Source organism: Dipodomys ordii, unplaced genomic scaffold (assembly GCF_000151885.1).
Source record: "Dipodomys ordii isolate 6190 unplaced genomic scaffold, Dord_2.0 Scaffold101, whole genome shotgun sequence".
NCBI lineage: Eukaryota > Metazoa > Chordata > Mammalia > Rodentia > Heteromyidae > Dipodomys > Dipodomys ordii.
In genome coordinates this window covers 3,278,579-3,303,418 of record NW_012267317.1, presented here as the reverse complement: position 1 = coordinate 3,303,418, position 24,840 = coordinate 3,278,579, and the positions used below count along the sequence as shown (strand labels likewise).

General features: G+C 55.7%; 1 protein-coding gene across 1 annotated transcript in view; it reads right to left on the bottom strand.

Moving 5' to 3' along the window:
- The window catches only part of Prkag2 (protein kinase, AMP-activated, gamma 2 non-catalytic subunit), a 213,118-nt gene that overhangs the window by 132,196 nt on the left and 56,082 nt on the right, over positions 1 to 24,840 (bottom strand). Inside the window, exons 2-3 of the mRNA XM_013027214.1 lie at positions 16,592 to 16,663; positions 12,160 to 12,433 (exon numbers count right to left, since the gene is read on the bottom strand). Of these exons, the coding sequence (XP_012882668.1) occupies positions 12,160 to 12,433; positions 16,592 to 16,663 (346 nt within the window). The remainder of the gene's footprint in view (positions 1 to 12,159; positions 12,434 to 16,591; positions 16,664 to 24,840) is intronic.

The following is a 24,840-nucleotide window of genomic DNA, read 5'->3' as shown; positions in this document are numbered from 1 at the left end:
GCACAGGCCATGCCCACCGTGTCCACTGGCTCTTGCCTCCATCACCAAACAGGCCACGCCCACCGTGTCCACTGGCTCTTGCCTCCATCACCAAATAGGCCACGCCCACTGTGTCCCACTGGCTCTGTCCCTCCAACATGCACAGGCCACACCCACCATGTCCCACTGGCTCTGTGCCTCCAACACTGCACAGGCCACGCCTACCGTGTCCACTGGCTCTGTCCAACATCGCACAGGCCACGCCCACCGTGTCCACTGGCTCTGTCCAACATCGCACAGGCCACGCCCACCGTGTCCCATCCCACTGGCTCTGTCCCTCCAACATCACACAGGCCACGCCTACCATGTCCCACTGGCTCTGTGCCTCCAACACCAAACAGGCCACGCCCACTGTGTCCCACTGGCTCTGTCCAACATGGCACAGGCCACGCCCATGGGGCTCGCCCAACATGCGGCTGCAGCAGGCCATGTCTCTGGACACCCTCGATACAGCCTCAGTATGGGCAGACCGGTGGCTCATACCTGTAATCCTGGCTAACTCAGGAGGCTGAGCTCTGAGGAGCTCAAAGCCAGCTGGAGCAGACCAATCTGTGAGACTCATCTCCAGTGAACCGAAGAGCCAGAAGCAGAGCTATGGCTCAAGTGGTAGAGCACCAGCCTCTGAGCAAAAGCGCCAAGCAAGCCCCATTGCTAGCACTCAGGCATGTACACACGTGTGCACACCCACACAGATTTGTCACTGTGACCCAGCCTTGGGCTCAGGCCATGCTCAGGGGCCGTGTGCACGCCCACACGTGTCCCTGGCCCCTCCCCTGTCCAGGACTGGCACCCAACCTCCCGCAGCAACACTCAGGTCTTCCGGTGGAGAAGGGTGACAGGTTGCCCAGCCCTCCCCTCTGCTCCCTACCCCCCCACCCCAGGTGGAGCAGACTCGTTTCTAAGCCTTGTGCTGCCTCTCAGACTCTCAGCCCTCCGCTCACCTTTCAAACCCCAGAACCCCAGAAGTGCAACCATGTCATCCGAGTCTTTAGACCAGGCCCAGTAGGAACCAGGTGAAGTGAATGGCCGCCCCTAAGACAAGGCTCAGACAGGCAGAGAGGCGCGCCCTGGCAGTGGCGTGGCCCGCGCCGAGCAGGCTGGAGTCCACACTCGCAATCAGCTTCCCACTCTGTGTGGGTACAATGGCTCCATTGATGGCACAAGGGCTCCAGCTGCCCATGTTTGTTCACTGGGCAAGCCGGGGCAGGGCGGCTGGGCCCTGGGAAGCCCTGGGCATGTAAATGGAAGACTTGGAGACTCCAAATTAAAGTCTTCCCAGCACCAGTTCATTCTTCCCTGCATAGCACAAAACCTTTGCGTTTTATGGGAAAGCGGCCCTTGAGTGGAAAAATAAGGCCCGGTTGCCGGGCACAGCGGAAGGGCCTCAGTTTTACAAGTTAACTAAACCCGCAAGCTCATTGGAATTTCAAAGCACCATCCTGGCCGGCAGCCCCGAAGGTCCCAGGGCTCAGAAGCAGTGCTTTCTTCCTTCCCTCCCCCGTTCCCCGCTAGAGCAGCCTGGATCATATTGTCATTCCTGGTAAAATGGACTGCTCCCAATTAATGACAACCCCCTCCCCACACACATACCTTTTGTTCTGCCCATACTGGGCCTTGAACTCAGGGCCTTGGCGCCCACCCTGAGCTTTTTTGCTCAAAGTTGGTACCACTTGAGCCACAGTTCCACTTCTGGCTTTTTTGCAGGGAGAGGTGGGGAAGAGGGAGTAGTTTATTGGAGGTAAGAGTCTCATAAACTTTCCTGACTGGGCTGGCTTTGAACCACCATCTTTAGATCTCATCTACCTAAGTAGCTGGGATCACAGGTGTGAGCCTGGCTCACACATGCTGGCTGTGTGCCCAGCATGAAGTTCCTTTGGGGCGATCACAGGGTATGAGCTGGGTGTCGGCTGTGCACTGCTTTCCACAGCGGGAACTCCCCTTCCACATCTCTAGGCAGAGCCCAGGGCTGTCCCGAACCCTGCAGCGCTCTGAACGCTCTGCTGCGGGCTGTGTGCCCAGACGCCTGTCCGGCAGTCCAAGCTGGTCTGGCTGTCAGCTCTCCATCCACAGCAGTAGTTCCTGAATACTACCACCTTACCAGCCAAGTCAGGACACCAACCACGCAAGACAGATGAAGAATGCTTAAAGAATAGAGTAGGACACTGAAGACACAGCCCAGGATAAATGCTTTTTCATTCCAACTGCAGGTACAGGATTAGAACATCCAACACATTTCTTTTCAACTTATTATGATTCTTTTTTCTCCCCTTCCCCCTCTGCCTCCTCCTCCTTTTCCTTTTCTTTTGGCTGGTCCTGGGCTTGACCTCAAGGCCTGGGTGTAGTCCCTGAGCTTTTTTGCTTAAGGTAGTGCTCTACCATTTGAGACACAGCTCCACTTCCATCTTTTGGGGGGTTAATTAGAGATAAGTCTCTCAGGCTTTTCTGCCTGGGCTGGCTTTGAACCGCGATCCTCAGATCTCAGCCTCCTGAGTAGCTAGCATTATAGGTGGGAGCCACCAGTGCCTGGCCATCCAATGCATTTCCTAGCTGGCTGTCATCAACAAGTTTTCGAGTCAGGTCCAGGTGGCTCACACCTGCAGACAAATGAGGAGAAGACCAGGGGGAAAATGCAGTTAAGAATTCAATGCATCTCCTACAAAACCAAGGAAAGCCGGGGGGGGGGGAAGGGGGGCGGTGAAGAGGGATGGGTGAGAATGACCACGATGCATTGTGCTCATAAACTGCTTTGTTGAATGTCAAATCCTTTGTACAACTACTTAAAAGACAATAAATGAAGGTAAAATAAAAGGCTTCCAAGCTAACTCCAAAGGAACAGAGACTACACACTACTTCAAGGCACACGTGTATTTCAGAGCTGGGGCAGGTGGTGGACACCACAGGCAGGGTCTCTAGAGGAGGCGGGAATGGACATGGGTCTCCAAGGACCCACAAGCCACCGGGTGGCGGTGTCCAGGTCTAGCTCGGGGCCCCTTCCCCAGCCGCTCTCCGTGTCTCTCTGTCATGTCTCTGCAGAGTGGTGAGGGCCACTCGTGTTCCAGGCAACATCTGGTGGCTTCTGTGGTCTCCAGTGGTGGCTGCCTGGATCCTGACCTCCAGCCAAGCACGAGCCTCTGGGCGGCCTCTGCCCGCCCTGAGTGGCCCACGCTGAGCAGCTCAGCACACGCGCACTGCCGAGCCCTCTGCCAGGCGTGGCATGGCGCAGCGCAGAGGGCCACACGCCCTGCCTGCACCAAAGACTCCCGAGACACCAGGCAGCACCTTCGTTTTCTTCCCATAGTGCCCAGGTCCAGTCTATCCCCAGGGGGACAGGTGCACATGGATATGGTCGGCGCTGGACAACCTGGTGACAAGGCCTGGCCAGGCACTCCATCGGTCTGGACAGGTAAGAAAGCTGGGCAGAGACAGGGCCGGAGCTGCCTTGCCAGCCTGCGCTCACATGCGAGGCTAGGTCGCCCCCTAGTGGCCAATCGCCACAAAGACAGAAAAACTCCAAAGTGTCACTGGCAGGCTAATCTCAGATCTGGTCTCTCACCCACATTCTCCTAACTCAAGTCAGATGTGAAAAAAAGAACTCAGAAAATAACACCGAAAATAAAATGTCAAGGCCGTCTAGTGTTGAGTGTCAGAGGGACTTAGGATCGAGTCTAGTAGATGGCTGAATACTGGTAGTAATAACAAGACACTCGCTGCAGCCTCCTACCCCAGTCTAGACTGCGTGGGGATCCAAGCAAACATTTCTTGGGAGTGTACTCGAGTTTTTTTTGGTTGGGGGAGGGTTTGTCAGTTGTGGGCCTGAACTCTGGGCCTGGGCGCTGTCCCTCAGCTCTTCAGCTCAAGGTTAGCCCTCTACCACTTGAGCCACAGCGCCACTTTCAGCCTTTTCTGCTTATGTGGTGCTGAAGAATCAAGCACTCTACCACTGAGCCACCATCCCAGCCCTGTACTGGAGTTTTTACTCAGGGCCTCACACTTGCCAGGCTGGCACTATTCCATTGGCCCATGCCTCCAGTCCCTTTTTGCACTTATTACATATGTGTATGTGTGCATGCGCACGCACTCGCGTACATGCATATGCCAATTTCACAGCCTGGGTGATGTCTCTCTGCTTCTTTTGCTCAAGGCTAGTGCCCTACCACTTGAGCCACAGCTCCAGGTGTGGCCTTTCTTTCTGGCCAGGGTAGTTTATTGTCTTGCTCCAGTGACTCCCCGCAGCCCAGACTGGCCATCCCACATCCACCTTGTGTCAACACAAGATCCCACTCCAGCCCGCAAAAGGCTCAAGCCCACCTCAGGATGCAAAATGCACTCAGTCGTCCCCTGGAGGGCCAGGCCTTTCGTGCCAGCACTGTTCCGAAGTCCACGTGCAAAGTCTCCTCTGACACCTGGGCCAATGGGCCTGGGCAGATGGTGACGCACTTCTAATACGCAATGGCACAGAATAAACAACCCCATTCCAAAAAGGAGATGAGATCAAACCACGGCCCAAACTCAGCAAGACAAACATTAAGTCCTCCACTCAGTGCCAGGCATCCAGCTCCAGCATAAGGGTGACCCACCCTTATGCTCCTGTGGTTGTGACCTTTGGCTCCGGATTGCAGAGGTCTGCCTAGTGCTGGGACAAGGTGAGGGTCTGAGGGGCCTCTCATATGCGGAACACACAGCAATATCAGAGTTCAGCCAGGAACCACAGTAACAGCCATTTCCAGCTGCACTTGTTGTTCTGCGAGAGCACGCAGCAGCAGCCCAGTGGGTGGGAAGAACGCTCGCCACACGGTGCTCTGAGCCCCACGCAGAGAAACCCGCACCACTCACCCTGACAGCCACACAAGTGCTCCGAGCTGCATGCAGAGAAACCCGCACCACTCAGCCTGGCAGCCACACGATGCTCTGAGTTGCACGCAGAGAAACCCGCACCACTCAGCCTGGCAGCCACACGGTGCTCTGAGCCGCACGCAGAGAAACCTGCACCACTCAGCCTGGCAGCCACACGGTGCTCTGAGCTGCACGCAGAGAAACCTGCACCACTCAACCTGGCAGCCACACGATGCTCTGAGCTGCACGCAGAGAAACCCGCACCACTCAGCCTGGCAGCCACACGATGCTCTGAGCTGCACGCAGAGAAACCCGCACCACTCAGCCTGGCAGCCACACGATGCTCTGAGCCGCACGCAGAGAAACCCGCACCACTCAGCCTGGCAGCCACACGGTGCTCCACGCTGCATGCAGAGAAACCTGCACCACTCAGCCTGGCAGCCACACGGTGCTCCACGCTGCATGCAGAGAAATCCGCACTACTCACCCTGACAGCCACACGATGCTCTGATCTGCATGCAGAGAAAGCCGCACCACTCAGCCTGGCATCTGCGGCTTTGTCCTTCCTTTGACCTTCGAGGGTCAGTGAAGATTACTTAGCACATCTTGTTCCTCCCCACAGGAATGGGATGGAAGGAAAAGGTGGAAGAATTTGCTAGAAGATGGTGCAAAGAAGTTTTGGAGTCATCGGTGCTAGGTGGGAGGGTAAGAAGGTAGAGGAGGTGGGAAGAGAGGCCCAGGTGACACTCACTCAACAACCTGCAGTGAAAGACACGAGTTTCTTATTGAAGAGACAGAAGCCAGGTGCCGGAGGCTCACACCTGTCATCCTAGCTACTCAGGAGACTGAGATCTGAGGAACATGGTTCAAAGCCAGCCTGGGCAGGAAAGACAAGTGAGACTCTGTTTCCAACTGACTTCAGAAATCAAAGGCTGGAAGAGGAGCTGTGGTTGAAATGGCAGAGCGCTAACCTTTGAACACAGAAAACTAAGGGACAGTGCCTCAGCTTTGAGTTCAAGCCCCAGGACTGGCACAAAAAGAAAAGAGGCGGGGGGACCAAAACAGTCAGGAAGAAAAGATCTGGGAAAAGCCAGACAGGCGAGTGAAGGTTTGGACAGCCATGGTTCTGATACAGAACAGAGCTGCTGGGGCCACTGGGGTAAGTGGCTCAGGACTCACGAAAGGGGCGGGGGGGGGAGGGGAGCAGGTGGCCTGCTGCCCACACTTGCACTGTTCAGGAAAGATGTCCATAGATTCCAAGTCCACTGACATTTGGAGCCGTCAGGGTGGACGTGCCCTCCTGTTTGCCTTCAAGGCCAGCTTGAGTGTTTCCACTTATCATAACAGCTCTTCCGGACTGTCTGGCCCACAGTAACTTCTTCCTCCAAGTCTAGCCCTGTAGGGATGTGGTGCCCTGTTCAGAACACTGTTTAGAAGACCAGGCATGGTTGTGGCTGCTCCCTGCAGGATTGCTGTTTTCTTCCCAAATTGCTATGCTGAGATCCTAAGTCCTAGCACTGCAGAAGGGAACCCTCTGAGGGGACAGGGAGGCTGCAGGTTCCACTGGTTAAGGAGAGGTCCTACCCTGCCATCCAAGATGACTGGTGTCCTGTTAACAAGGGAAATTTGGACAGACACACACAGGGGAAGCCAGATGACAGCAAGCACAGAGACTGGCATGATGTGACGACAAGCCAAGGAATGCTAGCAACCACCAGGAACTGGACAAGAAGCTGGACAGTCTCCTCACGGCCTCAGAAGGAAGCAACCGTGACCTCAGACTTCCAGGCTCCAGAACATGGGATAATAACATTCTGTGTTTATGCCCAACAGAATGGTACAGCAGGATTGCTATGCACAAGCCACAGTTCTGGCCAGCACAGCCTGTCATGTGTGTTTTCTAATCACTCTTATTCACTTAAGCCTGAGGGTCAAAGACTGGCTCACTGTCGGGATCTGGGGCCAGCTGCATTGGGCGTCAATCAGGCAGGACTTGTGGCCTTTTTTGGTCTTGGGTTTTCTGTCCTAGATATCCTCCACGCAAGATTAAGTAGAAGCTCACGTTCCCTCTCGCTGCAGCGCGGCCACCCAAGCTTCTTACTAAGCCACAGCCGCCACGGTGTTGCTGACAGAAAGCAGAGCCAAGAGACAAGGCCTGGAGACAAATGAGCGTTCAGCAGCTTGGGAGAAGATGCACTGAAGGGAGTTAATGGTGAAAGACTAATGGGAAAAACAGTAAGAGTGGATGAGCTCAGGAAGTCCCTGTAGAAGGTTCCAGAAAGGAACTACACATTCAGAAACAGAGTTGTAATCCAACCAGTCTGGAGTGAAAAAGCCAAGTCTAGTGCAAGGCCCTGAGTTCAAGGCCCAGAAGCAGAGCGTGCGCATGCACACATGTGTACACACACACACACACACAAAGGGTATGTGTGAAATACACCTGTAACACCTTCCATCTGTCTTGTCCTGTCCTTTGTAAAGGGCTTTCCTGCTCCCTTCAAGGGCTTTCTCTGTGAGAGGAGGCAGCAAGCTGATTGGCATGTCTTCAGGTTGCCGTTTGCTGAGCACTGTATTAGCTGAACCAGCAGCGAGCAGGTATTGTCAGAGTGAGGTGACAGGCCTGGACCACCCAAGCAGGGTGGGTTTGCACTACATGGTGGGCTGGAAAGAGCCTGAGGGAAGCCCAGGACAAGCCAAGAGCCACTGCTGTGCTGTTGGGGAGAGGCACGCAGTCAGGGAAGACCAGCCCACCTCCAGCAGGCCTATAGGAGACTGCATCCCATGGCACTGGCCAGCTTAGGTATCTGCTGGTCCCTTGGCCAGATGCAAAGGCCAGAGTTCTTATTTGTCCCCAGTGTCTACGGCTGAGTGATCCTCTGGTGTGTCCCGGTTCCCTTCTAAATGACAAGCCAGACTCAGAGAGCGCAGATTACAAGCAACAGAATAAAAGTAAGAGGATGGGGGCTAATAGTAGACTCCCCGGCACCTTCTGAATAAATGTGGGTCAAAGCTGTGTAGCAGGTAGTGCAGACAGAATCGGGCTGTCCATGATTTATGTTGACTCAAGGTGGAAATGGGTCAGCTGACTAGACACACTGCTGTTCTTGGTATGGAGACGAGACAGGACCCCTGGGACGCTGGGTAATGAGCTCTGTCCATGGGACATCCCTGCCACGCCCACAGTGGCACAGTGGTCTCCTGGGGCAGAAGGAAAGACCCTCTGCCTGGCTGCTGGCATTGCTCTCTCAATTCCGTAAAAATCAATCTGGGACAACTTACTGCCTGGGCACTGTGCTCCAGGAATAGATTCTATGCCGTAGGGAAAGCAGATTCAGCTGTCTGCTTTCCACGCCAGCACCAAAAGCTTGCCACCCTAACGGTGCGGGACGGTACGGGACGGTGTAGGATGGAGGGGTGGGAGGGTAGCCTCATTGTGGGGCCTCTGGTCCAGACTTGGCCTCTGGTACTAGGTCTGGGGCGGGGCTGGGGCAGTGATGCCTCTTTGGGAAGAAGCCGTAAGACTATTCTGGTCTTAACACCCATCCCAAGGGCTTCTCTGAAAAAGCAAAATTCCCCAGCTCCACACCCATTCCCACCAACATAGTTCCTGCCCATCTGAGCATCCTGGAGTCAATCACAGCCCTCCTGAGCATGGCCTGGAGCCAATCACAGCCCTCCTGAGCTCAGCCCAGAACTAATCACAGCCCTCCTGAGCATGGCCTGGAGCCAATCACAGCCCTCCTGAGCCCAGCCCAGAGCCAATCACAGCCTTCCTGAGCATGGCCTGGAGCCAATCAAAGCTCTCGAGTCCAGCCTGGAGCCAATCACCTCCCACCTAAGCACAGCCCATAGCCTGTCACAGCTCTCCTGAGCACAGCCTTCCTGAGCAAGGCCTGGAGCCAATCACAGCCTTCTAAGCACAGCCCAGAGCCTGTCACAGCTCTCCTGAGCACAGCCCTCCTGAGCACGGCCTGGAGCCAATCACAGCCCTCCTGAACATGGCCTGGAGCCAATCACAGCCCTCCTGAGCCCGGTTCAGAGCCAATTCACAGCCTTCCTGAGCCGGGCCCACGGCTGCCTCGGCAGATAGTGAAGTCTTGAGGAGCTCTGCTGGCAGAATGTGGGAGGCCCAGGCAGCAGGAGCCCCTGCCCAGAGAGCCGGAAGCCTGGCCTGTCTTCAGCACCTAGTAACATTCTATCCAGTGTCGGCCTTGATACCCAGCAACCATGAGCCCCTGGGAGGCCTGCAAGGTACACATGGCCCTAACTCACCCAGGCACCCCAGGCAGCGCCTGCCTTGCTGACTTGGGATGAGGTAAATGCGGTCCATGGCAGAAACCGAGGGGCACATTCGTGCCCAGCATGTGGCCTGGGGGTCTGGAGTGGGATCCCCACTCCCAGCAAGGCTGTCCAGGCACGGGGAGGAGGACTGAGGCCTCACCCCGTCCTCCAGGATGAACTCCGGATGTGGTGCACTCCTGTGCTCACCCCCACTCCTCGCCTGTGCCCAAGTCCACCTATGGCCACACCCTACGTGCCCACCCACCTGTGGCTGGGGGCCACAGGGCCACAGGCCTCAGGCCTACAGCACGTCAGCCCAGATCAGAGCCACACTCTGTCCTAAAAAGGACCAAAGCAGGAAAGGCCAGGGGCATGTTTCAAGTGACAGAGCACCTGCCTAGCAAGTGTGGGACTGAGTTCAACCCCAGAACCACCAAAATAAAGTAGAAAAGGTGTGTGTGCACACCCCCAATCCATATATGCACATACCATAATGTGTGTACACACATGTGCACAGGGGAATGCATACAACACAGTGCATGTGTTACACACCCCAATTCATATACATGCATCACACATGTGTGTACACATGTGTGCACAGGGGAACACACAATGCACAGTGCATAGGTGTGTATGCCCCAATCCATATACACACAAACATCATACATGTGCATACACACGTGTACATGAGAATGCATGCAGTACACAGTGCATATTGTACACACCCCAATCCATATATGCACACACATCATATGTGTGCATATTGTACACACCCCAATCCATATATGCACACACATCATATGTGTGCATATTGTACACACCCCAATCCATATATGCACACACATCGTATGTGTGCATACACATGTGCACATGGGAATGCACACAATGCACAGTGCATATGTGTATGCACACCCACCTAATCCATATATGCACACATCATACATATGTGTACACACATGTGCACACTGGAATGCACACAATGCATAGTGCATATGTGTGTACATACATATACATGCAACACATACTTGTCATTCAGATATCACATGGCATACAATAAATATAAATATATAAATATATATTCATGTCATCTACACGCATGGACACACATGTACACAAAGTATACATTCCTATAAATAGGTTCAAATGACTATAAGCGTTTTGTTTGTTTTCTCCACTCACAAATAGTTTTTGCATATTCTCTTCTAGCTTTAATTATTATTTTTTAAAATCTAGCTTTTATTCTCAATCAGTCTGTAAGTCTGCCAGTGTCTAAAAGAAGATGGTTGGAAAAGGATGAAAATCTACAAATCATAATGTCTCAGACAATTAAAGAAGGAATCCTTTAAGAAACTGGCGTGATTTCAAGAGGAGATCTTTTGGGACTCTGCTTCTGCTGGTCAGCAGCATTCCTCGGGGACCCAGAGTCAGGGCAGGCTGGGCTGAGCCCAACGGCCCTGCACCGCCCAGCTCCACCCGGACCATCCGCCTGCAGTGACCCCCAGCACTGCCGGTTCCTGTGCCTCCTCCTCTTCCTTCCTCTGTGCGCAGCCTCACAAACTCCCACACCTCCTGTAATCCTAGCTACTCAGGAGGCGGAGGTTGGAAGAATCATGGTTTGAGGCTAGCCTAGGCAAAAAGCTTTTAAGACCCTCAGTTCGACTTAGCATGGTGGCATGTACTACAGCAGGACATGTGAACAAGATCATTGTAGTCCAGACTAGTCCGCGGAAAAAAGTGAGACCCATCTCAAAACTCACCAGAGCAAAAAGAGCATGGCCCACACAGAAGACAGCCTTCCTGAGTTCAAAACACGAGCACCCTCACAGAACAAAGCAAAAAGGAAAGGGAAAGCGAAGCAGAGACGTGAGCCGTGCATCCGTGAGCCACAGAAGCTGAGGATCACTGCAGCGTGCCAACCACATCCGATGCCAGGGAAGGGGCCTGGGGTACACCTTTCCCTGGCCCCCAAAGGGAGCGGGCCCTGATACACCTCCCCCTGGGACTCTGGGTTGTTTCAAGTTACCTCCTCACCTCTGCCAAGTCTTTCCAGATGCTTCCTCTGATAGCCTGGAGGAGAATCAGTCTGTTCTGCCACCCCCAAACGAGGCGAAGACACTTTTTAAGAAACTTATGGGTGCCACAACACAGCCCACAGCCGGCGGCCTTCTGCGTGACCCACATGAGTGTGGTCAGCCGCGTCCAACATAATCAAGAAACGTCTGTGCTGGACTTGTGCAGCCTCTTTTTTTTCCTTGTCATGACTCCCTAAAACCGTGTATTGTAAAACAAGACTGTGCATGTGCATGTGCGTGCGTGTATGTGTGTGTGTGTGCACGCGCAGATGTGTGCGTGAGCTCCCACGCATGCTGGCCCTAGGACTTGAACTCGGGGCCTGGGCGTTGTTCGCGAGCTTTTTTGCTTAAGGCTAGCTGTCTACAGCTGGAGCTACAGCACCACTTCCTTCCCCCCACCCCCCACCCCTGCCCCGTCACCTGTCCCAGGGGCGCAGAAGAGAACAAGAAAGGGAAGAGGAGGAAACAAGCCCACTCCAGTCAGCCTTGTAACTTCCACTGCAATCCACTAGGCCCCAAGGGCAGCACACATCTCCAGACCACAAATAAGTTCCAGACCTTGCCCCCCCAACCCCACCGTGTCCCCAACACACACCCAGCCCCAGACACAACCACGCTCTACTGTCAACACTACAAAGCTCAGAGAGCAAACCTTGGGTGGAGGCCACACCAGGCCGCCTGGGGGCCTGGGTGGGCTCTAGGTGTCTTTAGAAGCACCCAGAAGGTTCCAGTTAACCCCACAGACAGAGGGCACCCTACAGAAGGGCTGGGTGCACAGCCAGCAAGAGGGAAGAACAGGATCTGCAGAGCACGGCGAGCAGACCCCCGGCCGCAGCGCCGCCATGCCACGCCATGCCATCCGTGGCTCTGGTGCCACTTGGCGGGGTCCCCAGCAGCCCAACACCCACCTGAGACCACCGCACCAATGTCTTACTTTTTCTGGAGCGGGAGAAGAACCTGATGCCCCCGGGCGAGGTGGACGGGTTAGAGTTGGGAGAAGATTCTTTGGAGGAGGAGCGGAAGATGCCACTGAAGCTCATGCGCCGTGGCGAGCGGGGCGGGGACTCCTGGTAGGAGAACGGGAACACGGTTTTGGGAGAGCCGGGGCTGGTCTTGGGCCGCACAGGAGCCGACACGGGGCTGGAGGGCTGGGGTCCCCTGGAGAAGAGCACCCGGGAAGGGCTGCCCGAGCTGAAGGGGCTGTCCACCTGTGGAAACAGACAAGCGTGAGGCCTCGGGCACTCTGGGGTGCCAACGTCTGTCCTGCCCTTAATGTATGTTATCATCATCATAATAATCATTTGTGCCGGTCCTGGGGCTCGAACTCAGGGCCTGGATGCTGTCCGAGCTTCATTTGCTCAAGGCAAGTGCTGTACCACTTAAGCCCCAGCGCCACTTCTGGCCTTTTGTTCGTCTATTGGAGAGTCTCAGACTTTCTTGCCCATCTGGATTCAAACCCAGATCCTCAGATCTTAGCCTCCCAAGCAGCTAGGATTACAGGTGTGCGCTGCCAGTGCATTACTGCTCTACTGAGCAATCTGGTCTCTCTTACACAGGTGGGCACCAACTGGGCTGGAGGGTCAGCACTTGCTGGAGGACCTCCTGGCCCTGGCTGTCCAGCAGCTCATCCTGGAGATCCCCTGACCACCCTGGCCCCATCTCCGGAAAAGCCTTCCCAAGGCAAGAGGGGGCAGGAGGCAGGGAGTGGAGAGGGCATGTTCAAATGCGGCTCCTTTGACTAGTCCCTTGTCTCCCTCTGCTGTTCTCCCCAGGCCTTCCCTAGTCCCTCCCGGGCCTCACTACACTGGGACAAGCTTTAGTCTTCTTCAGGGAGAAAGCTCAAGTGCCTGTGATCCAAAATGCAGTGAGCCTCACGCCCCATGCTGAGGGCTTCTGGAAGATGATGGGATGATGGGTAATTCACCGCACGCCGCTGGGGCACGTGCATGACAGGCAGCAGACAGCAGTCACGTCCAAACTGTAGTCATGGTTTGAAAAGGGATTGGGTCCCAGAGCTTTGGCATGGACCCTTGGTCTGCGGCCTTTGAGAAAACCTCACCCCTGCAGCCACATGGGGTCAGAGGGCCAGACGCTGCAGCCTGAGGCCTGGCTCTGACCTCAGCCCCGCCCCTCACTGTGCCCTCTAGGCCTCAGTTTTCCTCATCGGTACAGGGAAGACGACTGTCCATCCCCTAGCTGGCAGGGCTGGCAGGACGTCAGCTCAGAGTCTGCATGGCCATCACCAAGCCATGCGGCGGCCCGCTCTGTCCTAGAGAACTCGTTACACTGGAGCTGAGGGGCCTCACGGACCCAACTCAGCAAAGTGACTGTCACAGGCTCTGAGGACCGGACGGAGCTTGAAAAGGCTGCTCTTGGGTGGCAGAGCTGTCACGGGGTGTCCCCAGCACTTCCACCCGACCCAAGGTGCTGACCCGACCCGGGCCACTGTAGCTCTCCCACCACCAGAGGGCGCTCTTGCCCTCCAGGCTGGCCGGCCGGGCACTGCCCTTGCTGGGAGCCAAGTACTGCCAGGAAGCCAGCCATGAAGGGCTTGGACCACACCAAACAGAACTTGGTTCTATATTTGGAGTCTTAGTCAGCTACTTAGCCATCAGGCCTGAGGAAGCCCAGTAAGCAGCCCCAGCTTCCACTCACTCCTGAAACTGTAATAGCCATAGGAGTGGACACTGGGCCTCCACAGGGTGGCTGCCTGGGAGAGCCTGCGGGGGAGGGGGGGGAGGGGGGGAAGGGGGGAGGCCGACTGTCTGTCAGGGGTGCAGGGGTGGGAGAGGTGTGCAGACGGTGGGCGCCCCAGAAGCCGCCCACGACAGCCCTGGTCCAGGCCATTAGGCCAGCCACGACAACATGATACTTTAATGAATGTGACTGGCAGATTCCTGGGGTGTGGATGAGAATCCCCAGCGTGCTCCTGGCTCCACACGCACTCATGGCCAGCCAGCACTCAGGCCTCTGCTTCCCGGACAGGGCCATTTGTTAGGAGGCCACCGAGAGGAAGTGAGGCGTGGCCCGGTCCCCTGAGGCTCTGTCTCCTCCTTCCCATCTGAGGGAAGAGCAGGCCTGAGAGAGAGCAAGTCCTGTGGGGGCTGACAAGACAGGAGAGCCGACGACTGGAGCTGGAGGGAAGTAGAAGAGGGCGGGGAGCCGGGGCAGAGGCAGCTGGGCTGGGGTGGAGGGAGCACGCTGCCGCAGGCACAGGCCAGGCCTGCAATCCAGTGGCAAATGCAGCCCCCGGGCAGCGTGAGCACCAGGCAGGTGCCTGCGCTGGGTCCTAAGGGTGCCCTAAGCGCCGATCTTCTCAGGAGAGGAGCTGGGAAGTCTACACAGCCGACCACAAATACGCATGCCAGGACATCTGGCCGAGGGAGGCAGGTGTGGAGCGCTCCGTGGTCCCTGGAGCTGGGTGACAAGCCACGGCCGTGGAGTTGAATGACCCAGCTGGCCCTGACCTGCCTCTGCTGGCGCTGACCCACGGCGGCTGCCCATGTGGTCAGGACTCTGGTGACTGAGTCACGTGGTGACTCAGGCCACCAGGAACTGCTGCCTCCTGGGACAGGGTGGAGAGGACACCAGGGAGTCCAAGTGCGGCGTGGTGACAAGCCCGGCGGTGAAGCCAGGCTTGCTCTGCTGCGTGGAGGCCGCCAGGCGGACGCCCAGCCCAAGCTAGCCAGTCCGTCACCACTGCGGGAAGGGGCAGCGTCTGGAAGCGGGTGGGGATCTGAGCACTGACCAAAGATGCAGAAGCAAGCTGGAAGGGACAGGAAGCGTCCACTTGGGGCCAGGCTGGCGCGGATGCTTTCCGCAGGCTGTCCACCAGCCCGAGCACCCAGCAACAATGGAGCAGCAGCGTGCTCCACGGTTCTCGAGTCTACCTCCTCACCTACAAATGCGGCATCTGGGCTGCGTGGCCCAGGACCACGGGGATGCAGCAGACGTGGGAGCCATGGGGCGTGGAGGGGGGGCATTTCCACTAGCCAGAGGGCCGACCATGCGGGCTGGGCTTCAGTGAACCTAAAGCAGAGCGAGGAGCAGCATCTCGCCTTCCACAGTGAACTCTTGTGCAGCTTTGCGCCCAGACATGCTTATGTGAGTGAGGCCACTGGAGCCCACGTGTGGGCTGGGTCACTGGGAGCAGTATGCCCACCTTTGGTCCTCAGCTCCACCCAAACCTGAGCTTTTCCCTGCCCTGGAGTCCCCCATACGGCTGGCCCCTCCCCCTCTCCACCCAGACCCACCCGAGTTCCCACCTACCTCCCTTCCACCCCCAGAGCCCATTGCTACCTGGATAGTGGAGGCTGCCATGTGCTCTCTCACTGGGGCAAATATGGCTCCTCTAATAAACCTTATAATAATCTTTCTCCTGCCTGCCTGCCTCTGCGTGGTGCCCTGGGATGGATGCGAAGGCTCAGTCACAAACCCAGCAAGGCCCCGAGAGGCAGACATAGCCACGGCCTCTCCACCACGGCCCTCATTTGTCTCAGCCACCCCCAGACCCTGGCTCTGCTTGTACAAGGTGCGAGGCTCCCCCGTGTCTGTCTGGGGCTGTGGGTCTCTGTCTCCGGAGCTAAGTTCTCCTCTACCAAGCCCACTGGGTGGGCCAGGCCTAGTGTGGGGACGCACAGACCCCATCACCAGTGCCTCTGATATCCCCAAGAAACAGGGGAAGCAGGGTGCCATCCCAGCCTCCCCTCCAGCCGCAATTCAGCATCTCCTGGGTCTTCACGGGAGTAGCCCCAGCATTTGCTTCCTGCCGCTCCAGCCATTCCCCGGGGCCAGGCCTCCTGTGGCAGGGCCACCCAGCTGGTTCTGAGGCCACTGTGCCGAGGGCCTAACACAACTTGTTGATCCCATTGCACACCATTCATACAGTCGCTGTCTGCAGCACTGGAATCCCCGTCTGAATCCCAGGCTGGCTGGGACTGGGCGGCCACCCCGCAGACAGCCAGACCACGCCTGCCCTCACCTGCATGGGGGACCTGGGGTGGAGGGTGTGCTGGGGGGGGGGCTGGGGAGCTGGAAAGGAGGGGGCAGCGAGAGCCTGGCAGTGGTGGGCGGGCCAAACTCTAGTTTGTGTCTGTGGTGGAGATCTGCAGAAAGCCACGGCCAGTCTCCAATTTTCTAGAGCTTTCTACAGCTTCTTTGCTACTTAGCATCCAGCTTGGTCAGGCTTCCTCTTTTCACTCTGCCCACTCTGGGAGGCAGGGGTCATGGTCCGCCCAGAGCGAGGAAGTGGAGGGAAGCCCCGAAGGGGTATGGCCTAGGCCGGCGCAGCCCCTCGGGCCTGGTGCAGGTAGGGGAGGAGGCGCTGGGCGGAAGCAAGCAGGAAGCTTCGGGAAAGCAGGCCTTACCTTGCGAGAGGAATGCTTTTCCGCGCTCTCCAGCTCTCCATCCAGGAGCGGCATGGCAAAGGAACTCAGGTCCTGGAAGGAGAAGGGAGAACATGGTCAATGGCTGCATGCCCCCCCCGACATGCCACCTGGTCAGGAGAGATGTGAGTGGGGCTTGGAGAAGAGGACACATGGCAGCCAGCCACCCACCCCACCGAGGCTGGCCCCTCTCCCCGTTCCCTTCCAGAATGTGCCACCAAGTGTCCAGGAGTGGCCTGCACCCCCACTCCCCAGGGAGGGAAGACGGGAGGGAGAGGCGGGTGGCATGGCGGGCAGTGGCTGGTGACCAAACCTTCCGTGCGGCCTCCCTAATATGGTCCAACATGTGTGTGCGCCTGTGTGTGTGCACGAGCACACGCACACACTTGCAGGCAGACAGCTGGGCTTTGGGGCATCTTGGAGCAATCTTATAAAGCTCAGGATTATCGTGGCCACGGGAGGACAGGGGTCGGCGCAGATGTGGGTGCGCGGTCATGTGGTGGCTGTCCCCCAGCGGCCCTGCTCCTCCTCAAGCCCCGCAGCAGCTCCCCGCCAGCCTCAAGCAGATGCTGCCCTGCGCCCTCGTGTTCTTTGTTTCCTTTCATGCCAGTCTTGGGGCTTGAACTCGGGGCCTGGGCACTCTCCCTGAGGGGTTTTGTTTGTTTTGCTCAAGGCGAGTTCTCTACCACTTGAGCCACAGCTCTACTTCTGGCTTTTTGGTGGTTAATTGGAGATAAGAGCCTTATGGACTTTCCTGCCTGGGCTGATTTTGAACTGTGATCTTCAGATCTCAGCTAGCTTGGGTTACAGGAGTGAGTCAACAGCTCCCAGCGTAAAATGTTCTTATAATTGTGGTAAAATACACATAACAAAATGCATCATCAAAACTTTTTAAAAAAACTCATTCCTTCTTCCCTCTCCTCCCCTTCCTTCCCTCTCCTCTTCCCCTTGCCCTGTTCTCTCCTTCCTTCCTTCTTTGCTTCTGTCTGATCCTGTCCCCTCTTCCCCCGTGGGGTGGTGGGGGGAGGTGGCTGCTTTTGGGAACACAGCTGCGTGGCTGGGGGTGTGGAGACCAGCCTAGGTGGGGAAGGGGTGGGCTGGCCTGGCTCATTTGCTGAATCACCACATCCATCTCAGCATAGCTGTGCTCAGGCTGAAACTCCAGACTCTAAATTAAACACCGGATCGGCACCCCCAAACCCCAAACCCCAGGCCACCACCGGCCCACCTCCTATGAATCTGACAACACCAGGCAGTATCTGCCCTTTATTCCATGGCATAGAACGCCTCAGGGTTCACCCAGCCTGGGTCCTGTTACAGCCCACGTGGGAATGACCTTCCATGGAAGGCTGAGTGCACGTGTGGTGTGTGGACAGCCACATTTGTTTATTCATTCATTAGTGGGTGGACAGTTCCTCCTGCCTGTGGCTACTGTAAGTAAATATTAGGTGACAGGAGCCCTAGCTCACGGGGCTGTGTGTATGCGTGTGTGTATATGTGTGTGTGTGTGTGTACATGTGTGTGCTAGGGTTGGGGCTTGAACTCAGGCCTTACACTCATGCTTAATTTGTTTGTTCAAGGCTGGTGCTCTACCGTTTGAGCCACAGCTCCACTTTCAGATTTTTTGCTGGTTAGTGGGAGACAAGAGCTTCTGGGCTGGCTTTTAACTGAGATCCTCAGCTCTGCCTCTCGAGTAGCTAGGATTACAGGCGCCCAGTGGTGGGTTGTGACTTCCTAGATGTAGTTAAATACTATCATTATTCCAGTCACCAATCCAGCAGGACTGAGGTCTTTAGAAGGAGAGATTAAGCCCCACACCAATGTGGGGGGGGAGGGGGAGCCACAGGAGGGGGGCGTCAAGCACATCCAAGGGAAGGCAGCTACAAGCCAAGCAAGAGGCCTTGAGGCAAATGGACCCTCGAAGCTACGCCCTAAGATCCTGTCTCCAGATCTAAGAGACAACCCATCCACCAAACCTTGCTAGCAAATCCCTCTTGATGAGCTGTTTTCAGTTCTTCGGGGAAGATGCCCAGAAGCTGGGTTAGGGCACCTTTTGAAATTCCACTTTCCATTTTCTTTGAGAAACCACAGTGCTGCTTTTCAGAAGGCCGGTGCCCGGAGCGTCCCCTGGCAGGGCCCAGGCTCCACTTCCCCGCCCTCGCAGCACTTCCTCTCTGTTCGCTTCCGTGGCAGCCGTGCCGTCCCCGGGGTGCGAGGCAGGTCTCACCGTGCTCCACTCCCCATTTCCTCATGCGTAAAGATGTTAGCCGTGTCTCCCGTGCTGAGCGGCCCACGGTGATCCTCTCTGGAAAAATGTCTGATCTAGTCTTTGGCCCATTCTTAATTGGCTGTTGTTGAGTTGGAGCTCTATGTGCAATCACAAGTCTTTCCTTATTCTATGCTGGCCTCTTCACATCTCTGTGTCTTTTTGCTGCAAAGGAGCCTTTATTTGATGTGGTCAGTTCATCTGTTTCTCCGTTTGTTGCTCTGTGCTTGTGATGCTGTATCTAAAACTGTTAAATCCAGCGTCAGAGGCTTTTTGCTTGTGTTTTTAGTGTTAAAACACACTTAGGCCTTTGACTCTGTTTGGGCTCATTTCTGTGTGAGGTACAGGCGAGGGTGTGACTCCAGTCTTTTGCATTTGGACATCCTGTTCTTCCAGCGCCGTGTTTTGGAAGGACTGTCCTTTCCCCCAATTAAGTGGTGTAGGCACTCTGGTCAAAAAGCCACTTTTTGGGTGTGGTGGCACATGCCCATAATCCCAGCTAAACAGATGGATTGTGTTTGAGGCCACACCTGGGCAAAACCACAAAACCTTCTCCCCAAATGATTGGTGCAAAAGAGGCTGGGGGCGCGGCTCGAATGGCAGAACACACACCTAGCAAGGACATGGCCCTGGGTTCACATGCCACGATCACCCCACCCCACCCACACAAGAAGTCATGTGGCCATAAATGTGAGGAAGGCCTGTGACCATGAGACACCTCTCTCTCTCTCTCTCTCTCTCTAGGCCTGGGCACTGTCCCTCAGCTCTTCAAGGCTAGCGCTCTACCACTTGAGCCACAACACCACTTCCTGTTTCCCGGTGGTTTATTGGAGATAAGAGTTTCATGGACTTTCCTGCCCGGGCTGACTTTGAACTGTGATCCTCAGATCTCAGCCTCCTGAGTAGCTAGGAGGACAGGCGTGAGCCACTGGTACCTGGCTACGTCTTCTTTTAATGCCTGACCCTCACTAGTCTTGAGTACTGCAATTTGTAGTAAGGTTGAAATCAGCAAGCATGTAACTTCCAATTTTTTCCTTTATTTTTGGTTGACTTGAAGCAAGGTCTCGTTATGTAACTCAGACTGGCAGGAAGATTATGAGAACTGAACTCGTAATCTTCCTCCTCAGTTTCCCTGGTGCTGGGATTACAGGTTTGTGCCACCAAATCTGGATTTTCTTTTTCTTTTTCAAGTTTATTTTGGTTATTTGGGGGTACTTTTAGATTTCATGTGAATTTTAGGGTGGATTTTCTTCCATATTTATGCAACATTTTGTGATTTTTGGTGTGGCTTGGGTGGAATTGCAGGCTGCTTTGAGCAGGACTGGCCTACAGTGTTATCCCATCCGTGATCATGGGACCCCTGGGTTGTGTCTACTGTCACTTCCTTCATCAGGGTTTGGTAGATTTCTGTGCAGCTGACGAGTCTCCACTCTGTCTGCCTCCCCCCGACACCCATTGTCCAGGCCTGCACCTCCTCCCACTTACTTCTCCCTTGGGTGGGCCAATTGTTCTCCAAACACTTCAGCCTTCCCTGTTTTAATTCATCCTCAAAGTCTGTGGTTAACACAATCCCTGAAAATGTGAGTCAGCCCCTGCCTGGCGCCCAGGGCCTCTGCCACCCGCAGACCGGGCAGCCGGCGCTCTGAGCCTCCCTGGTCTCCGTGGTTCTCAGACCTGGCTGCGCACCAAGGCCAGCGGCGGCTCTGCCCCAGGATTGGGGTACGTGGGGTGTCCTGGCTCAGTGTACAGGCTTCCTCGCCTGTGTCTGTGTCTGGCATAGCACCCTACTGCCGGCGGACGGCCTGGGGAGCCACGCCACGCAGTGCTCCTTCTGGGCTGTGCGGCCCCACGCTCTCCTCCACTTCTGCCCTGTTATTTCCGGTGCGCTCAGCATGGCTTTTCCTCTGTGGTTTTGCGCACACGCAGTGTGTCCGTGGACGTTCTGTCTGGAGCGCCATGGCCATTCCTCTAACAGTTCATCGGGGCCTCTCTCCAGTGCGTGCCACACCCACCCAGTGAGCCCGCCCCACTCCACTCCAGCAGCTCCGGGAAGAGGCCCGACTGCACCCCAGCTCCTCACAGGGGCCTGAGCCACGGCAGTGCACGGATGTCCTTCCCCACACTCCATGCGCACCGGCATGGCTCTTGGTCTTCTCGTTCACCATTACCCCACATGCTGAGTCAGTGAACTCTTATATGTCCAGTTCAGGCGATCTCTGGCTTGGCCCCACCCACAGGGAGAACAAAGTCCTCCCATTGGTGCCGCCAGTACTTCAGACGTGCCTCTATTTCAGGACGTGTGGCCCCATGCTACAATCATCTATTTATTTCTCAGAGACTCGGACTGTCAGGGCCAGAGGAAAACAATCCAGCTGGTTATTCTAGGCCTTACTCTGTGCCCAGCTACTGCTGATTCCAAATGTGTCTGGTGTTTGATCAAGCGGTCCCCTTAGCCAGCAGCTAGCATGGGGGCTGCAGGGTGTGCTCGTGGCCCGGCCAACAAACACTGGGGCGCACAAGGGAAGCGGACGGGTCTCTTTCACTGCTTTGAATCACTACATCCTCTCTGGCTTCCGCCGAGCGCCACCCCCAGCATGTGTTCCACCACAGCAGTCTCACGTACGGAAGGCTCTGCACACTCCGTTCCTCACACAGCACAGCCTGGTGAGCCTGCTGCTCCGGCCCCCTGCAGCCCTGCTCCTCGGTGGAGCCCTGCGTGGAAGGTCCTGGGTACGAGTGGCTAGCTTTTTCTGGAAGGTTCCCTGCCCTGATCTGGGTTCCCATCTCCCAGGGCATGTGGCAATGCTCAGGGAGCAAAAGTCCCTTCCGCAACGTTGACAAGGTGTTGATTTGCTCCTAGAGAACCGAGTCCTGAACCCGCACACAGCGGATGGTCCAGCAGGCCCAGGTGCCTACAGCTTGCCCTGGACATGCAGATCCTGAGTTCTGCTCCCACCAGAGCTTCTTGCTTTCCTAGCTGCCCCTGTCTACTCCTGGCCCAAACCCCTCCTCTTCTCTATGACTACATGTGAGAGGTTTCCCTGGGACATGTATGTGCACATGTATGTGTGCACATGTGTGTGTGCATGTGTGGACACATGTAAGTGGAGGCCCCAAGCTTGGATGCTGAGCTGTCTGCTCAGAGACACCTTCTCATCAGCTAGCTGCATGCATGTCGTGACACCTGGGCCAAGCTCTGGAGATGGTTATCAAGGTGAGTGGACAAAGTGGCTTCTCAGGATTCGGAGGTGATAAAATCACGCATGAAGAAAACATTAGACAACAAGGGAACAGAGCTGGGTTTGAGCAACTCCTGGGGTTTGAACCAAATCTGCTCCTGGAATCCCACATCGTAACCTGCCTTAGAAATGCAGGCGAAAGCCAAAGGTCTGCCCCAAAAAGTGAGGTATTCTAAACAGCTATCATCAGCCGGGTGCTGGTGGCTCACACCTGTAATCATAGCTACTCAGGGAGCTGAGATCTGAGGATCGCAGTTCTAAGCCAGTCAAGGAAAGTCTGTGAGACTCTTATTTCCAGTTAATCAACAAAAAGCCAGAAGTAGAACTGTGGCTCAAGTGGTAGAGAGCCAGCTTTGAGTGGAAAAAGCCAAGAGCAAGAGGGCATGTACACACACACACACACACACACACGCTACAGCCACCTTTAACCTGGCAATATATTGCTTACATCTCCCACTTTCTTTGGGTCCTTGTGGTAACCTGTGCGGGCAAGTGGTACCATGCCAGTCTCCAGCTGAGGATACTGAGGGTAAGAGAGGCTTCCAGATGAGGATACTGAGGATCAGAGAGGTTTCTAGATGAGGATACTGAGGGTCAGAGAGGTTTAAGCCATTTGCCCAATGCCAGGCTGCCAGAGTATGAGACAGCCCAAGCAGGCCCAATAACTCACATCTGTCCACTTCCAGCTCCTAGCTGAATTGCTCTGTCACGTCGGTGCAGCTCAGTTCCAGGAGAAAAACAACATGAGGTCAGAGGCTGAGAAGATATGGAACTCTTCCAGGCAAAACCAGTGTCCTGGGCACCGCGCCGGCTCAGGTGGCTGGATGAGGATTTGTGCAGCTCAGTGACTCACCCTAGGTAGGTAGCTTAGGACACCAGCTTTCTCTTTAAGCTGTTCTCAGTAACTGCAAGTTTCATACGTCCAAGAATGAAAAGGCATCAACATTCCACCACCTACAATCCCTGCAGACTCCAGGTCCAGAGTCAAAAACAGCGCCCCTAAACTACCCCTCACCCCAACACTTCCCCACCAGTCAATAAACTCAGGAATGGTGACAGCTCCCTGGGCTGTGAGCCCTGCCTATGAGGTCCCCAGGCTCATGTCCCAGCTGGATGGCAGGGGTGCCAAGCGCGACTGTGCACGGCACGGACACCGCTCTGTGTTTCTGATGTTCTGTCTTAACAGAGCGCCCTGTTATTACAGCTGGGACACCCCAGAAAGAGGACTGAAAAAGTGCTAACACAGGACAAACAGAAGGGCGCCTGGTGTGAGTGCCACACGTGGGGGCTGGTCCCAGCCCGCTGAGCGGCCGGAGGGTGCCTGGCGCTAGCCTGGGCTGGGAGCCGGGGATCCGGCTCCCTCCTAGGCACCGCCACCAGCCCTGCGCCCCCCAGGCACATGCGGACGTGGACGTAGCCACTTTCAAAGATGGAGGCCAAGGCCAAGGTCAGCCTGGCCGTGCTGCGGGCTCTGGGATCTCGGGCATGTCTGAACCCCGTGGTTTTCCAGCTGCCAAATGACAAGGTTTAACCAGGTCATTTCTGAAGGCGGTGTCTGTTTTTGTCTGTTGAGCCGAGCCGCAGGAAGGGTCAGGAAAGTTTTACAGGCGGGCTACGAGAAGATCCAGAAAACAAGCAACCCCCTCCCAGATCAGGAGCAGCCTCATCCACTTCTAGCTTTTTGCTGGCTCACTGGAGATAAGCGTCTGACAGGCTTTCCTGTCTGGGATGGTTGTAAATAGAGATCCTCGAATCTCAGCCTCCTGAGATTACAGGTGTGAGCCCCTGGAGCCTGGCTCCTAGACACTGTCACTGTTTCTTAATTCAGTCCTTCCGTCATCAGCACTGGGATTAAACTCAAAGCCTTGCCCCTGCTAGACAGCCACACCTGCAGTCCCTTTCTGCTCTGGCGATACCCCGGCCTGTGCCGGGGCTTCCTACCATGCTTTGGTGTGTCACAGAGGTGTGCACACTGTGCCCAGCCATTGTGTTTGCCCTGTAGTGGGGGTAACAGGCTCTTACCACCGCCACAGCCACTGGTTAGAAAAGAGTCTCAAGAAATACTTTCTGTTGGGAGCTGGTAGCGTACACCTGTGATTGTAGCCACTCGGGGGCTGAGAACTGAGGATCACAGTTTGAAACCAGCCCAGGCAGAAAAGTCTGTGAGCCTTGTCTCTAATGAACTAGCAAAAAGCAGGAAGTGCAGCTGCGTGGCTTAAGTGACAGAGCAGCAGCCTAGAGGAAAAAGCCAAAGAGCCACGAGTCCCTGAGTTTAAGCCCCAGTACACACACACACACACACACACACACACACACACACACACACACACACACACACACACACACACACACACACACGTCTTGATGCCAGGGCTGGCTTTCAAGTGTAATCCCCTGATCTCTGCCTCCTAAGTAACTGGGATTACAGACGTGAGCTAATGGCTTAATGGACGGCCAAGGTTCTTCATCCTCAGGATTTGGGCTGTCAGTACAAACGCCACGAGGGTCCTAGTGGACACCCAGTGTGGTCCCTCAGTCTCCCGTGGACCTCTGCCCTCCGGCTGCCTGTCCCCCATCCCCCGAACGCAATGCCTGGTGGGCGGTGGGCTGCCTGGCCTCACCCGTCTCAATCTAAGCTGTTATTACAGCCCGCCTCCAAGGCCACAGCCTCAGCAAACCCCTGAGGGGGGGGATTTCCACATGTGCCAACCTTGTGCAATCTCTGA